We start from the raw sequence: 16,322 nt of genomic DNA on the forward strand, positions 1-16,322 counted from the left end.
CGGCGACGGGGGCGGCGACGAGGGATGGAGACGTACGGGGGCGGCGGGCGACGGTGCAGAGGAGAAGAAGCCAGATGAGAAACTGAAATTTCCGTAAGTGTTGTTTATATAGGAGGGGCCTTTAGTACCGGTTTGTGCCACCAAACGGTACTAAAGGCCGATTTTGGCCAGCCCAAGCGGCAGGAAGCGACCCCCTTTAGTACCGGGTGGTGGCACAAACCGGTACTAAAGGCCCCCCCTTTAGTACCGGTTTGTGCCACGACCCGGTACTAAAGGGGGTGCGCTGGCGCAGGTGCGGTGCGGCAAGTTTAGTCCCACCTCGCTAGCCGAGGGGCGACCGCACTGGTTTATAAACCCCCGTGCGGTCGCTCTCTCGAGCTCCTCTCCAAAGCAGGCCTACTGGGCCTACGTGTTCTTTGCTGCCTTGTGGGCCCACTTGGCCTTTGCGGGCCTGCATCCTGGCCCAACAACAGGTTGGGTTTCTAGTCGTATGCAGGCCGCTCTGGCCTAGTAGGCGGGCTTTTTATTATTATTTTTTTGCTTTATTTATTTTTGTGTTGTTTTTTGTGTATTTAAAGTTTCTTTGTGAATATTTTTGCTTTAGGTACAAAAAATTACAAACTTTCTGTTAGTGCCCGTAGTTTTCAAATTTGAATAGTTTAAATTTTGAATTATTTGAAATTAGTGTGAATCACTAGTTTGTGAACAACTTAACTTTAAAAATCAGTAAAGGCATGAAAGAATTTGTTTGCACATAAAATTTCTTCGCGTTTCAAATGCCAAAACACATAACTACCCTAACTACTACAGAGATTCCCCTCTGGGCGTGAAACACAGAAGAAAGTGATGATAGTGAAGCCGATCACATCCCAGATCTTTGGATGTGAAACTTTTTCTTCGCGTGTGTCCCTTTGCGCCGTAACCATGGAAAATCTTCATCATTTAACGGGATGCTCGGGTCAATATTCACTGTGAATGGAGCAATTTCATCAAACTTTTCATAATTTTCTGACTTGTCTATCTTGTCATCCACTCCCACGATGTTTCTCTTCCCAGAAAGAACTATGTGCCGCTTTGGCTCATCGTACGATGCATTCGCTTCCTTATATTTTCTTTTTCTTGGCTTGGTAGACATGTCCTTCACATAGAAAACCTGTGCCACATCATTGGCTAGGACGAATGGTTCGTCTGCATACGCAAGATTGTTGAGATCCACTGTTGTCATTCCGTACTGCGGGTCTTCCGTTACCCCGCCTCGTGTCATATTGACCCATTTGCACCGAAACAAAGGGACCTTTAAACCACGTAGATAGTCAAGTTCCCATATGTCCTGTATATAACCATAATATGTTTCCTTTCCCGTCTTGGTTTCTGCATCAAAGCGGACACCACTGTTTTGGTTGGTGCTCTTCTTATCTTGGGCGATCGTGTAAAATGTATTACAATTTATCTCGTACCCTTTGAAAGTCATTATATTCGAAGATGGTAACTGGGACAGGAAGTACAGGTCATCTTCAATAGAGGTGTCATGCATGGTACGTGTCTGCAACCAGCTGGCGAAACTCCTGGTTTGTTCACATGTAATCCAGTCATCAGACCGCTCCGGGTGTTTGGAGCGTAGCAAATTCTTGTGTTCATCCATATACGGAGCCACCAAGGCGGAATTCTGTAGAACTGTGTAATGTGCTTCAATGAGAGAATGTCCGTCCATACATATTATTTGTTCCCCTTCTAGCGTGTCTTTTCCATCCAGTCTGCCCTTATGCCGCGATTCAGAAACACCAATCGGCTTAAGGTCAGGAATAAAGTCAATACAAAACTCAATGACCTCCTCATTTTGATGGCCCTTGGAGATGCTTCCTTCTGGCCTAGCACGGTTATGAACATATTTCTTGAAGACTCCCATGAACCTCTCAAAGGAAAACATATTGTGTAGAAATACAGAACCCAAAACGTTAATCTCTTCGCATAGGTGAACTAGGACGTGCGTCATGATGTTGAATAAGGATGGTGGGAACACCAACTCAAAACTGACAAGACATTGCACCAAATCATTCTGTAACCTTGGTATGATTTCTGGATCGATTACCTTCTGAGAGATTGCATTGAGAAATGCACATAGCTTCACAATGGCTAATCGAACGTTTTCCGGTAGAAGCCCCCTCAATGCAACCGGAAGCAGTTGCGTCATAATCACGTGGCAGTCATGAGACTTTAGGTTCTGAAACTTTTTCTCTGTCATGTTTATTATTCCCTTTATATTCGACGAGAAGCCAGACGGTACCTTAATACTGAGCAGGCATTCAAAGAAGATTTCCTTCTCTTCTTTAGTAAGAGCGTAGCTTGCATGACCCTGATGTATGCCGTCTTCTCCGTGCATACGTTGCTGGTCCTCCCATGCCTCAGGTGTATCTTTTGTCTTCCCATACACGCCCAAGAAGCCAAGCAGGGTCACGCAAAGATTCTTCGTCACGTGCATCACGTCGATTGCGGAGCGGACCTCTAGGTCTTTCCAATATGGCAGATCCCAAAATATAGATTTCTTCTTCCACATGGGTGCGCGTCTGTCAGCGTCCTTCGGAACAGGTTGTCCGCCAGGACCCTTTCCAAATATCACCTTCAAATCCTTGACCATATCATGTACATCAGCACAAGTACGGTGGCGAGGCTTCATCCGATGATCCACCTCACCTTTGAAATGCTTGCCTTTCTTTCTTACAGGATGCCTGCTCGGAAGAAATCGACGATGTCCCAGGTACACATTCTTCTTACAACTATTCAAATATATATTGTCGGTATCATCCAAACAGTGCATGCATCCACGGTATCCCTTGTTTGTCTGTCCTGAAAGGTTACTGAGAGCAGGCCAATCATTGATGGTCACGAACAGCAACGCCTTTAGGTCAAATTCTTCCCCCATGTGCTCATCCCACGCACGTACACCTGTTCCATTCCACAGTTGTAAGAGTTCTTTAACTAATGGCCTTAGGTACACATCAATGTCGTTGTCGGGTTGCTTAGGGCCTTGGATGAGCACTGTCATCATAATGAACTTCCGTTTCATGCACAACCAAGGAGAAAGGTTATACAAACATAGAGTCACAGGCCAGATGCTATGGTTGCTGCTCTGCTCCCCAAAAGGATTAATGCCATCTGCGCTTAGACCAAACCATATGCTCCTTGCATCATCTGCAAACTCCTTCCCGTACTTTCTTTCGATTTTTCTCCATTGCGACCCGTCAGCGGGTACTCTCAACTTTCCGTCTTTCTTATGGTCTTCTCTGTGCCATCGCATCGCCTTGGCATGCTCTTTGTTTTGGAACAAACGTTTCAACCGTGGTATTATAGGAGAATACCACATCACCTTGGCAGGAATCTTCTTCCTGGGGCGCTCGCCCTCGACATCACCAGGGTCATCGCGACTGATCTTATAGCGCAATGCACCACATACTGGGCAAGCGTTCAAATCCTCATACTCACCGCGGTAGAGGATGCAATCATTAGGGCATGCATGTATCTTCTGCACCTCTAACCCTAGAGGGCAGACAGCCTTCTTTGCTTCGTACGTACTCTCGGGCAATTCGTTGTCCTTTGGAAGCATATCCTTTATCATTACCAGCAACTTTCCAAATCCCTTGTTAGATACACCATTCTCTGCCTTCCATTGCAGCAATTCCAGTGTGGTGCCCAGCTTTTTCTTCTCACCTACGCAATTCGGGTACAACAATTTTTTGTGATCCTCTAACATGCGCTGCAACTTCTTCTTCTCCAAATCACTTGCGCAGTTTCTCTTTGCATCGGCAATGGCCCGACCTAGATCATCAACGGGCTCATCTGATGCCTCTTCTTCAGCTTCTTCCCGCATTGCCGGCTCAGCTTCTTTCCGCATTACCGGCTCAGCTTCTTCCCCCATTGTTGTATCATCATATTCAGGGAACCCATGGCCAGGATAGCTGTCGTCGTCCTCTTCTTCTTCATTGTCTTCCATCATAACCCCTCTTTCTCCGTGCTTGGTCCAAACATTATAGTGGGGCATGAAACCGGACTCAAACAGGTGGACGTGAATGGTTCTTGGCATAGAGTAATTGCGACCATTCTTACAGCCAGCACATGGACAAGGCATAAAACCATCCGCCCACTTGTTTGCCTCAGCCGCAAGCAGAAAAGTATGCACGCCCTCAACGAACTGGGGAGAGCATCGGTCATCGTACATCCATTGCCGGCTCATCTTCATTACACAACACCGAATAGACCAAATTAATACAAGTTCATACATAAAGTTCATACAACACTTAAATGCAACAAACAAATAACTCTCTAGCTAAAGCATTTAAATGCAACAACAAATGCGATCAAGATCGCAACTAAGGTAACAATTGATCCAACAGCATAATGATACCAAGCCTCACTATCGATGGCATATTTTCTAATCTTTCTAATCTTCAAGCGCATTTTCTCCATCTTGATCTTGTGATCAACGACGACATCAGCAACATGCAACTCCAATTCCATCTTCTCCCCCTCAATTCTTTTCAATTTTTCTTTCAAGTACTCGTTTTCTCTTTCAACTAAATTTAACCTCTCGACAATAGGGTCGGTTGGAATTTCCGGTTCACATACCCTCCTAGATAAAAATATCTATGTCAACTTAATGGGCATAATTTGTCATAAACACGAAATGCAACAAATAGTTTTAAAAGAGAATATACCACATTCGAATCATAACAAGGACGAGGGCCGACGGGGACGGATATCAAAACCATGGCACTATGTATAACAAACAACGTACGGGTAAGATAATTATACGAGTAACTATATATCCAAATCACACAAACATCAATTTTTTATATAAAATTTCATGAACAAGAGGCTCACCACAAGGTGGTGCCGGCGACGGGACGGTGCGGGCGATCGATGGTGGTTACGACGGAGATTTAGAAGGCACTAAGTAAAACACACCTACATATGCAAACTAAGTGTTATTTTGACCTCAAATTGCATATAAATCAAATACTACCACATATAATTCCTCCAAAATTATTAAAACCCACAATTAATCACTATATAAACCAATGCAAGAGCTAATCTAGCAATGAGAGATGAAAGGACAAAGTTGCTAACCTTGGTGATCATTTGAATGGATGGGGGCCTGCAAATCTCGACAAATTTGGGGCAAATTTTGTGATGAACTCGAGAGGAAGAAGGGAAGAACAGAGGAGATGGAGAGGGGAAAGGGGGAAGAACAGAGTGTGGGTGGACGAAGGGTTTATATAGGACGACCTTTAGTACCGGTTCGTGCCACGAACCGGTACTAAAGGTGCTGGAAGGGCCCCACTCTGACAACATCCTGCCACCACTTTCTTTAGTACCGGTTCATGGCACGAACCGGTGCTAAAGGTTCGCCACAAACCAGTACTAAAGAGCTCCTCCCGCCTAGCCGTTGGAACCGGCACTAATGGACACATTAGTGCCGGTTCTGTTACAAACCGGGACTAATGTGTCTCACATTTGACCCTTTTTCTACTAGTGTCAGGATGGTCCCCCACGGCGAGAACAAGCTTTCTGTCGGGACTCAGCGATGTATGCTGCATTAACAAAATAATAGTAAGGCCAGAGTAAAACAACAAGTGCACTTAGAGCATTCCAGTGATTCCGATACTGGTGTTGGTCTCCGTTTACTACGAATACTATGTCGCAAAGGCAGCGACCCAAAATGAGGGGCATGTGCAAGACTAGCCCTGAGAGCATCTCCAGCCGTTCGGCCCCCCAGGGCGCCGAAAAACTGCGGCCTGGGGGCGAGTCGGCGCTAGTTCGGCCCCTGGGGTTGGCCTAACTCCCAGTCACGCCCCCAGACGCCGCCCCCCAGCCACGGCAAATTCAAACATATTGTTCCCGCGCCCAAAATAAACGCCACAATCCGGCGATCAAGCGGCCAGTAGATCGGCAGCCGGACGAATAGTTCGGCGTACAAAAAGCAGAAAAACAAGGAAGCACGCATCAGGCGTCGAGGTCGGCCTCCGGCGTCGGCTGAGTCGGCGTGCGCGGGCTTGACGGGGCCTCTATGCTTGGCGGCGTGGCTTCTGTGCTGCGGGCAGTCTCGGCGGCATCAGCGATCGGGCTTGGCGGCGGCGGCGGCGTGCGTGGCGTGGGTGTCGTGGGCGTACGCGGCGTCGTCGAGGGAAGCTGGTTCAGGATGAGGCCACGCTCCGCCATGTACCACGCCTTGACCGCCTCGTCGGTGCTCTAGAGCATGTCCGCCCCGCCCAGCAGGAAAGCCAGGTCGGTGTTCCTCTTCTTTGCGGCGACATTGGTCCGGAGTAGGTCGAGCTTGACGGCGCTGGTCGACATCAACGCCGACCACCGCGCCTCGGTCTTCTCTTCACGAAGGGCGGCCCGGGCCTGTGCATCGGCGAGGCAGTGCTCGATGGACTCCTGCACGCGAGTTGTGGCCGCGTCGGCGTGTTTCCCCTTCTTGGCACCTTTGTTGCCGTCCGGCCGCCCATCTGACGCACCCGGAGTCGACGCGTCAGGCTTGTAGGTCTCCCTAGCCTTCTCAAGAGTGCGCTGGACTTCCGCCCACTTGTCACACTTGTCAATGCGCTTGTAGACATGAAGGTACTTGAACTCGGTGTCGTTGTTGCCCTGCCTGTACAGGCCGAACATACGCAGCAACTGCGCAGGGACAAACAAACAGTTGGCGGGTGCACGGCGAAAAGAGGCGGGAAACCGGCATGGCATACCTGATCCTCAATGCTGGCGCCGCTCTCCGGACGACCGGCGACCTCCTCGACGACCCCATGCCATTTGTTGCACGCCCCCTGCATACGCCCCCAATGGTTCGCCATCGCATTCGACCCGCGTTGCATGCAGACGCCTTTGAAGTAGGGGTCGACGAGCTTGCCTCGTCGAACTCGACCTTGATGCGCGCCCAGTACGTCTCGATGCTCTGGTTCGCGCCGGTGGTCGGGTCGAGGCAGACGACTTTCCATGCTTCGGCGAGGCATTCCTCCTCTTTGGACGCCCACTTGACGCGTGGCTCTGGCCTGGCCGCCACCTTCTTCTTCTTGCGCCCCCTCGCCGGCTCCTCCTCCTCCTCGTCCTCCTCGTCCTCCTCGTCCTGCTCCTCCTGCTCCTCGTCGCCGTAGACGTAGCCGAGCTCGCCGTCCATGCCACCGCTGAGATCCACCGTCTCGTCCGCGGTGAACCCGGGAGACGCGGCGGCCGCGGCCGACCCTTCCGTGATGATGTCGTCCATGTTGGCCTCAGTCTCGTCGGCGTCGCCGAGGTGAGAGAAGGGCAGCGCGCACCAGTGGAGAGGGGGCGTCAGAGAGGACGCGTACGCAGGCGGCGAGTAGTTGTATGGAGGGTACTGCACGCCGGTGAAGGCGGGCGAGGGCGTGCGCTGGGCGGGGTGGCCATGGGGGAAAGTGACGTTTGGGTTGAACCCACCGTGCGCGTCCCCGTCGGCGTAGCCCGGCGACCCCCATGGCTGCGGCGTCGGAGACCCGACGCCTTGTTGGCCCCAGGGCGCGTACTGCGCGTGGTTGCCGGGTGGATTCATCATCCCCGCCCGGGTCGCCTCGGCCTCGGCCTGGTCAGCGGCAGCGGCACCCGCAGCTGCAGCCGCAGCCGCGCACGCCGCGTTGTCTCGGGCCTTCTTCGCGAGGGCCCTATTCCGCCGGTCGGCGGTAACGGCATCCCGTCGCTGTACTTCCACCCTCCATTCGGCGTTTGACATGCCCGGCGGCTTGGACGGCGGCACCCTCAGCTTCCTCTGCTTCGGATGAACGACAGGGGCGGTCGCGGTCGCCGCGGCGCGGGGGGCGCGTACTTCTTCGGTGCATTGGCGGCCGGCTGGGAGGCGAGCGGGAGGGAGAATGGCGGGAGGAAAGGAGAAAATGGGAGGGAAGGGGGGAAAAGCAGGGAAGAAACGGCGGGAATAGGTGCTCGACTCGCCGACAGGGCGGACCCACGCGCCCTTTTTGCTTGAGCCGGCGCCCCCTGGCGCCCCCCAGGGCGCGGGTTCTGCCAGGGTCCGCAGGCACCAATATCGGCCCGAGTCGGCGAAAAACGGGCTTCTGGGGGGCGACTGGGCCGTTTTTTCGGCGCCGGCGCGGAAAAAATGCCTGGGGAGGGCCTGTTGGGGGCGCGGCTGGAGATGCTCTGAAGGATGCCAATTGCTGCAGATGAGGCACCATAATTCTCAGTTCTCATCATCCCCTAGATCCAGAAAACAGAAGTACGTAACTGCAAAGTTCTGTCAGCTCTGGTAAAAGATTTTTATTCCTTTTTTTTTAACACTGCCAACTTCAAGTTTGATACTCCTGTTTTGCTCTTGACATCACACATTCTTGTTTAATTTTATTAAATTGGTCAACAACAGGGTACAAAAGTAAGCCCCACATGACATAGGACATATCAAGATGATTGTAAACAAGCATATTGACAGAAGCAATGCGACAAGATCACAACACTATGTAACCAATTGTTCCAGCTTTCCAAAACAAATAAAAGAACTAAAAGAAATAACCAAAGGGACTTGCATTCACTGGACAATCAAACTGAAAGTGATTGCACAACTGGAATCTCTCCATGTCATAGTCTCTTACACCGTTGTCATTACTCGATGCCATGAAATGAACAGCGCCACTAGGGGAGAAAACAGAACTGGCATGAACATACACCCAATGAGGTTGCATCATTAATAAAGGGGACATGACATTACCTAGAAGTATTGAATATCTCGATTGCATTAGTAAGAGCATTATCATCATGTGATGTTCGACAACAAAAGCTTATCCCTTCTCGATCAAGGTGCTGCATTCCACATCAACATTAGATCAACACTAAGAGTTCATAAACATATTAAGCAATTTGAGTACATGCACGACAACATTGCATTTTGATTCCAAAGGATTTGAGCCAAATTGTAAATCACCATGCCAAAAGATAGCACCATATGGATTTGATTCAAAAGGTTTGAGTCACCTTGGGTAACATACCTTGCAGATTAGCTCCCCTTGAAATCCGCCAGCTACCAGCAAATTGTCCTTGACTGCCATGGTACTAACCTTGGTCTGAGAAAACCCCTCTAATAGACTTCCTGGGTGCTTCTGTAATAAGAGATCCATAACAATCAATAGAAGAATAACAAGATAAGATGTAGCCTGTAGAGGATGTGAAAAATGGAGACAGATAATAAATTGCAATCAGGTGTATAGTACCTCCTTTGGTGCCACATGACCTTGGACGTTCATAAGTTCAGTATCCACACCACTCAATGCAGACCAGTGAAGGACTGAGTAATGTGACATCAGGTAGACATCATGCTTGGATGTCGCCCATACTAAATTTCTCAGCTGCAGGCACAATTCAAGTCAATTGTTTGATGCTCTTGACAGCGCAGATCAAATCGGTTTAAAAATAGGAGGGGTTATCAATGAAGAATCTGATACCAAATGCAAATGGTTAGCTGAAACAGCACGTATTCACAAGAGATTGCAGACAGAGACACATAATCAGGACTTGCAGAGATCCCTGAACTAATTAAATTCATACGGTAAAAGTTTCTCCAAACTACCATGTAAACTATAATTAATCCAAAAGATACAAGAACCAGCCTCGGTCCTGATGTTCAAGACTAACTCCATCTCTTCTTTCACGTATGGATGCATTTCATCATCTATGCAATTTTTAAGCAAGCATTTCAGAGACAGAATAAACCCACCTGGAAATGTAGTATAGTTGACTTTACAGATCTAGTATTTTTTCTGAATTCGTAATACATTCCGTCTTTCTCAGTCTGTTTGCATTCCTGTTCCAAGACATGTATCAGCTGTTAGAAACATCTAGACAGAAAACTTTGCATAAGCTGTTGAACTTTCTACAAGACACACCTCGGCTGCTTCTTCTCCAGAATTAGGAATGTTCTCATAGTTTTTGTACTCCTGCAATCTGGTCTGTCTGTACCATTCACGTGTGATAGCCAGCCTCTCCCATTGTATTCCTTGGATGTCTTTTTCTTTTCTAGTGGGCGCTGCCCCCCAAGTATCTGGAAACTGACTCTAAACAGAGAAGGAGGAATAACTATTTAGAGCATCACAGCTTGGTTTATGTAATTAACACAATGGTAGATTAGCAAAAAAAATCATATTTAAACTCTTGTTGTTCAAGTTCAAGATTGGTTCATAAACTTAACAGCTGAGCAAGACAAATAACTGCTTCCTTATCCTATGTCCAGAATTACAACAAACCCAGAGTGGTTTAGAAATGGAAGACAGAACAGACGGAACAATAGAAACATTTTACATAGCATGACAAGCAGAGAAGAGACTTGCAACAGATATCATGTACTCCCTCCGTCCCATAATATAAGAACGTTTTTGACTAGTGTCAAAAACGTTCTTATATTATGGGACGGAGGGAGTAGATAACAAAAAGACAGGGCCATGAACAGTAGAGAACAAATGACATTGTGCAAATGGTAAGGGGAGAAGCTTCATAGATTGAGACAACCCTCTAAACCAGAAACAAATGTATCACGCTCCCAAGCATGATTTTTTTGCCGTTTCATTCACCCCTCTCAAAACAAGAGAATGAACAATCAGTGCCCCAATCAAGCCATTCATATGGTCATATAACTGATTCATGCCTATATAGTAGTTAGTACACGACAAACAGAGCTACATAATCGAATCCCAACAGCAGCATTCAAGTGTCCACACTTGCAGTTCTAGTCATCATTGGAATAGTAATGTTCGAACTTCTGCTAACCCAATAAGAAGTGCATTTAAACCAATCTTGCGTAGACTTAGTTCCAACGGCGATGACACGACAATACAAAACAACTGATGGACATACCAAAAAGGTCCGATCTTCATCATCCAGGTCCAAATCGGAGTTCCTTGCTCCTTGCTGATGGTGCCTGTCATCGCCCGTGTCTTCGGCGTGGTCATCCGTATCAGAATCATCATACCAGTCATCGACGTCGCCACCGCCATAACTGCACATCGATCCTCACCTAGGAGAGAAGCGTCACAAACCTGTAAACAGACCAAACACCACCACCATCAGCAACGGCGCTCCAGCCGAAACGACTTGCAAGTCGAGCGGAGACGCAAGCACAGCTAGCACTTCCTACACCAGTCCACAAGTAATAGCAGCTGCAAATTAAGCACAACAGCAGTTACTACAAATCTAGTGGCTCTCCGCGTAGTTTCTATTAGCACCACGGCATATTAGCAGGCTCTGAACATCTGAACACTTACGGACAATCATAAGCAAACATGATGTGAACAGAAGGAAGTCAACACGGGGTGGAATTCGCTAGCACACTAAAGGGGGAAACGGATCGAACAGTCAGTCAACACTCAACAGTCGCATGATTAGCAGCGGACTGAAACGAGCAAGAACGCGATTTCCCGCCACAAATCGGGGATTCGCATACCACTGAATGATTCCCCACGCCGCCCCGCCCCAAACCCTAGGAGCCGCGATCTTAACCCGCCCACCGTCCAGAACTCCAGATTCACCCCTAATCGAGCCGATCGCAGTTCCCCGCCTCGGGAAAATTCACAGAAGGATCACCAAAACGACGGAGAAACGGAGGGCGCGACAGGAGGTACTGTACCTCAGGAGTCAGGAGACGCCGCCCAAGCCGAGCGGAGATGGGTTCTCTTCTCCCGGAAGTGTGAGGAACTGCTCGTCAGCGGAGCGGCTTCTTCCTTCTCTTCTCTTCTCCCTCCCGAACAGTAGACTATTTTCCAATTTGTATTGAATGTTTGCGTGCTCGTCAGTTCAGTGCGTTCGTCAGTTAGATGGATGGGAGCGGCGATGGCGCCTCGGAGGAAGCACTGGGGGCGACGGGGGCATTTCGGCCACCGTTGGTGTTGATCTGACGGGCGATTGGACGAGGTCACAAGTAACGAGGGTGATGGACTGGTAGCGGATCAACGGTCGCGGTTGCAGCGGGCTGCTAGACCGTCACTCTTCGGCCATTTTTTCTTTTTTGCGAATCAACCTGTGGTTGAGTTGGTTATAGGTGGGCAGTGGTATCCCCAATCCACCAGGGTTCAAATACTGGTGCTCGTATTATTTCTGGATTTATTTCAGGATTTTCGGCCATGCGCTTTTAGTGGGAGGAGACGTTCCCGTCGACGACGAGGCGCCTACGGTGACTTCGTAAATCTCAAGATGATATGCCGGCTCAGTCTCTCGGAGGTGCTCATAGGGGTGAATGTATGTGCGTGTATATGAGCGTGCGTGTCTGTACTGATGCTAAAAAAAAACTATTTCTTTTTTTTGCAAGAAGAACTTCTGATCTATTCATCTTCAATCATGGCAGTACAACGAACACCAAAAATAACAAAAAAATACATCCAGATTCATAGACCACCGGCGACGACTACATGCACTGAATCAAAAGGACATATTTGGTGATGTAAAAAAAGGGACATATTTGGTAAATCGTAAGCATAGAATACGGTCGAAATGGAGTGGCAAAAATGCCAAAACCAAGTCAGTGATGTAATTCTACGTGTATGCACGGTTTCTCGGTAAAATAAATATGCATTGAGTGTTATTATTACATCAACCAAATACAATCATAACTTGACCTGCAAAAAATATACAACCATAATTTGATACTCCCTCTGTTCGGGATTATTAGCCTAGTGAGATCTGTTGGGGAACGTAGCAGAAATTCAAAATTTTCCTACGTGTCACCAAGATTTATCTATGGAGAAACCAGCTACGAGTAGAAGGAGAGTGCATCTACATACCCTTGTAAATCGCTAAGCGGAAGCGTTCAAGTGAACGGGGTTGATGGAGTCGTACTCGTCGTGATTCAAATCACCGATGATCAAGTGCCGAACGGACGGCACCTCCGCGTTCAACACACGTACAGCCCGGTAACGTCTCCCACGCCTTGATCCAGCAAGGAGAGAGGGAGAGGTTGAAGAAGACTCCATCCAGCAGCAGCACAACGGCGTGGTGGTGATGGAGGAGCGTGGCAATCCAGCAGGGCTTCGCCAAGCACCATGGGAGAGGAGGAGGTGTCACGGGAGGGAGGGAGGCGCCAAGGGCTCAGGTATGGATGCCCTCCCTCCCCTCCACTATATATAGGGGCAGGGGAGAGGGGGAAGGCGCAGCCTTGCCCCTTACTCCAAGAAAGGGGTGCGGCCAAGAGGGGGGGGGAGGAGTCCATCCTCCCCAAGGCACCTCGGAGGTGCCTTCCCCCTTGAGGACTCTTCCCTCTAGGGTTCCCTAGGCGCATGGGCCTCTTGGGGCTGGTGCCCTTGGCCCATGTAGGCCAAGGCGCACCTCCTACAGCCCATGTGGCCCCCCGGGGCAGGTGGCCCCACCCGGTGGGCCCCGGGACCCTTCCGGTGGTCCCGGTACAATACCGATGACCCCGAAACTTGTCCCGATGGCCGAAACAGGACTTCCTATATATAAATCTTTATCTCCGGACCATTCCGGAACTCCTCGTGACGTCCGGGATCTCATCCGGGACTCCGAACAACATTCGGTGACCACATACAAGCTTCCTTTATAACCCTAGCGTCATCGAACCTTAAGTGTGTAGACCCTACGGGTTCGGGAGACATGCAGACATGACCGAGACGTTCTCCGGTCAATAACCAACAGCGGGATCTGGATACCCATGTTGGCTCCCACATGTTCCACGATGATCTCATCGGATGAACCACGATGTCAAGGACTCAATCGATCCCGTATACAATTCCCTTTATCTAGCGGTATTTTACTTGCCCGAGATTCGATCGTCGGTATACCGATACCTTGTTCAATCTCGTTACCGGCAAGTCTCTTTACTCATTCCGTAACGCATCATCCCGTGATCAACTCCTTGGTCACATTGCGCATATGATGATGTCCTACCGAGTGGGCCCAGAGATACCTCTCCGTTTACACGGAGTGACAAATCCCAGTCTCGATCCGCATAAAACAATAGATACTTTCGGAGATACCTGTAGTGCACCTTTATAGTCACCCAGTTACGTTGTGACGTTTGATACACCCAAAGCACTCCTACAGTATCCAGGAGTTACACGCTCTCATGGTCAAAGGAAGAGATACTTGACATTGGCAAAGCTCTAGCAAACGAACTACACGATCTTTGTGCTATGCTTAGGATTGGTCTTGTCCATCACATCATTCTCCTAATGATGTGATCCCGTTATCAACGACATCCAATGTCCATAGCCAGGAAACCATGACTATCTGTTGATCACAACGAGCTAGTCAACTAGAGGCTCACTAGGGACATATTGTGGTCTATGTATTCACACGTGTATTACGATTTCCGGATAATACAGTTATAGCATGAATAAAAGACTATTATCATGAACAAAGAAATATAATAATAACACTTTTATTATTGCCTCTAGGGCATATTTCCAACAAGATCCATTTCTACTAGGTCGTTGCAATTAAGTCGTGTGAAAACCTACTTTGTACCCTTCCACCCGTTGAGAGAAATTAATTCCATTGTAAGATTCTCTTTACCATTTTTTCATACCACCTACTTTGTATGGAATCCATAGGAAAATGTCCATTAAACTCAACCTCGTGGGAATATTTTATTGACAACCATGACATGCCCCTAGTCCTTTAAAAAATAAAAACAACTTTTCTGACACATTCGTGTGTTACCAATTCATGCATTATTCAACATGTCATGACATCCAGTTCGCATGTTTGTTCTATTATTGTGATTTGGAAGTCATGCAAAGCAAAAAGACCATGAGATGCCAAACATATCTAAACCAAAGGTAAAAAGAAACATTATATGGTATCTATGTTTAGAGGGATGAGAGTCACAAGATAAACCCTACCCATGGCAAATAGTGTAAGTTTTACTCTCCGCCAACCCTACTCATAGGAGATAGCCATTTTCGCGCGGTGAGGTGGGAGGACCACGGTCCATGGATCATGTCTGGTGTGTAATTAGGTACCTCTTTTTGTGAGTTTTATATGTCATTCACGGCAATAGTACAAGCATTGTCATACCGAATAAAATGTCTCACAGTTCTATTTCTAGCCTAGAGTAGCAATCCCAGTCTACTCCATGGAACAAGTGGTTCTCACAGTCTAGACCACGGTGTTCTTGGTCCTTCATCATTGGTTTGGCTATGGAGCAGCAATTTTGACGACCTGGAGCTTGCGAGGGGGTCATCCCATGTTCCATTGCATTCATCCACATTAGGTTTTCATCTTGTACAGTGGTGACTAGTCATGTGAATCTTCAAAATATGTAAGATTATCTCGGTTTTTGTTGGTTTCATCTTCTGTTGTTTTATTATCATCAGACATGGAAGATTATTAAGATGCAGAAGACGAAGCTAGAGATGTGGCTTCAAAGAACCTTGATATAACTTCTGGTGTTTATTAGAGGTCTATGTTGTTGGTGTTCATTTTAGTTATTCAGTCAATTGTAGATATGGAAAGAAAAAAAGAACTAGACTACCATTCATGTTGTCCACATGGGAGAGAGGAGGATCCCTGATCAACCCTCCAATTGTGCACTTGTTACCTCCACCAACTCTTTCCCTTTTTGCGACAAACAAACTCTTTTCTTTTGACCATTGAAGCATATGCCAAACATAAAGACAGAGTGTAGATCTACAACGAAGAGGAGTTTTTCCCTTAGCAAAGACAATGTCATTTCAGCATAGCCATTGCGACCAATAGGGGGTCATTGCCACAATCAAGATTTGGGTTCTTAGTTTTGTACCAAAACAAACGGCAAATTACCAAACGTATTGGCAACACAATGAGATAACACATGCATATGTTTAGGAGCGTGCTCGGCCCAAAAAGTAACTGGGGGGCAAGTGAACGGGAGCGTATTATTCGGCTAACTAGGGCCCAACTAGTAATATATTGGGCTTCAAAGATGAAAAAAATAGGAACCGAGTGAGTGCCAAGGCCCCAACTTGACCTAATGTGGGTCCACCCCTGCGTCTTCAAAAGTGTCTAGGCTAATCTTCTGAATAGGGTGGCCATTGTTTGGACATTCTAAAATTGGTTAGTTCAAATCTACGAGCAACCTCCCCCTGCCCCTCTCGCGTCGCTCCCGCGAGCGACCGGGGGATCCTCCTAGCGCCACCGCCGGGGCGTCCTCCCTCCCCTCTCCCTCCCCTCGTCGCCGCCGGCTCGCGCCGCCGGGCAAAGCCCGGTCGGCGTCGGCGGCGGTGGGGTTTCTCCCCCCCCCTTCGGAGACGCCCGGCGCGGGCCGCGGTGCTTCGTCGGTGGCGATGCACTGGCGCGGGGCGTGTTGGCGCGGTGGCGGGCGTCCGGCG

General features: G+C 48.4%; 1 protein-coding gene across 3 annotated transcripts; it reads right to left on the bottom strand.

Annotated features, from left to right (window-relative positions):
• Positions 1–5,477: 5,477 nt before the first annotated feature.
• LOC123138061 (uncharacterized) lies at positions 5,478–11,932 on the bottom strand. 3 transcript variants are annotated; one of them, XM_044557952.1, is made up of 9 exons: positions 11,630–11,932; positions 10,861–11,042; positions 9,897–10,058; positions 9,728–9,814; positions 9,225–9,359; positions 9,003–9,113; positions 8,726–8,817; positions 8,544–8,649; positions 5,478–5,585 (listed from the first exon to the last, which is right to left on the bottom strand). In XM_044557952.1, the coding sequence occupies exons 2-9, from the start codon at positions 11,008–11,010 to the stop codon at positions 5,493–5,495; spliced, it is 936 nt and encodes a 311-aa protein (XP_044413887.1). In that variant the 5' UTR covers positions 11,011–11,042; positions 11,630–11,932; the 3' UTR covers positions 5,478–5,492. The 3 variants fall into 3 exon arrangements, with proteins under 3 accessions (XP_044413887.1, XP_044413884.1, XP_044413886.1); XM_044557949.1 differs by having other exon boundaries at positions 9,897–10,064; XM_044557951.1 differs by having other exon boundaries at positions 9,897–10,064; positions 10,861–11,162; positions 11,630–11,906.
• Positions 11,933–16,322: the final 4,390 nt, after the last annotated feature.

This window comes from Triticum aestivum, chromosome 6B, assembly GCF_018294505.1.
Source record: "Triticum aestivum cultivar Chinese Spring chromosome 6B, IWGSC CS RefSeq v2.1, whole genome shotgun sequence".
In the NCBI taxonomy this organism is placed as follows: Eukaryota; Viridiplantae; Streptophyta; class Magnoliopsida; order Poales; family Poaceae; genus Triticum; species Triticum aestivum.

Excerpts from the sequence above, each read along its gene's own strand:
- LOC123138061 (XM_044557949.1), bottom strand. The coding sequence starts at position 11,010 with ATGTGCAGTTATGGCGGTGGCGACGTCGATGACTGGTATGATGATTCT. Across the intron at positions 9,815-9,896 it reads CTGGAGAAGAAGCAGCCGAG|GAATGCAAACAGACTGAGAA; the intron begins GTGTGTCTTGTA and ends GTCTTGGAACAG. Across the intron at positions 5,586-8,543 it reads AGTTTGATTGTCCAGTGAAT|CATACATCGCTGAGTCCCGA; the intron begins GCAAGTCCCTTT and ends TTGTTAATGCAG.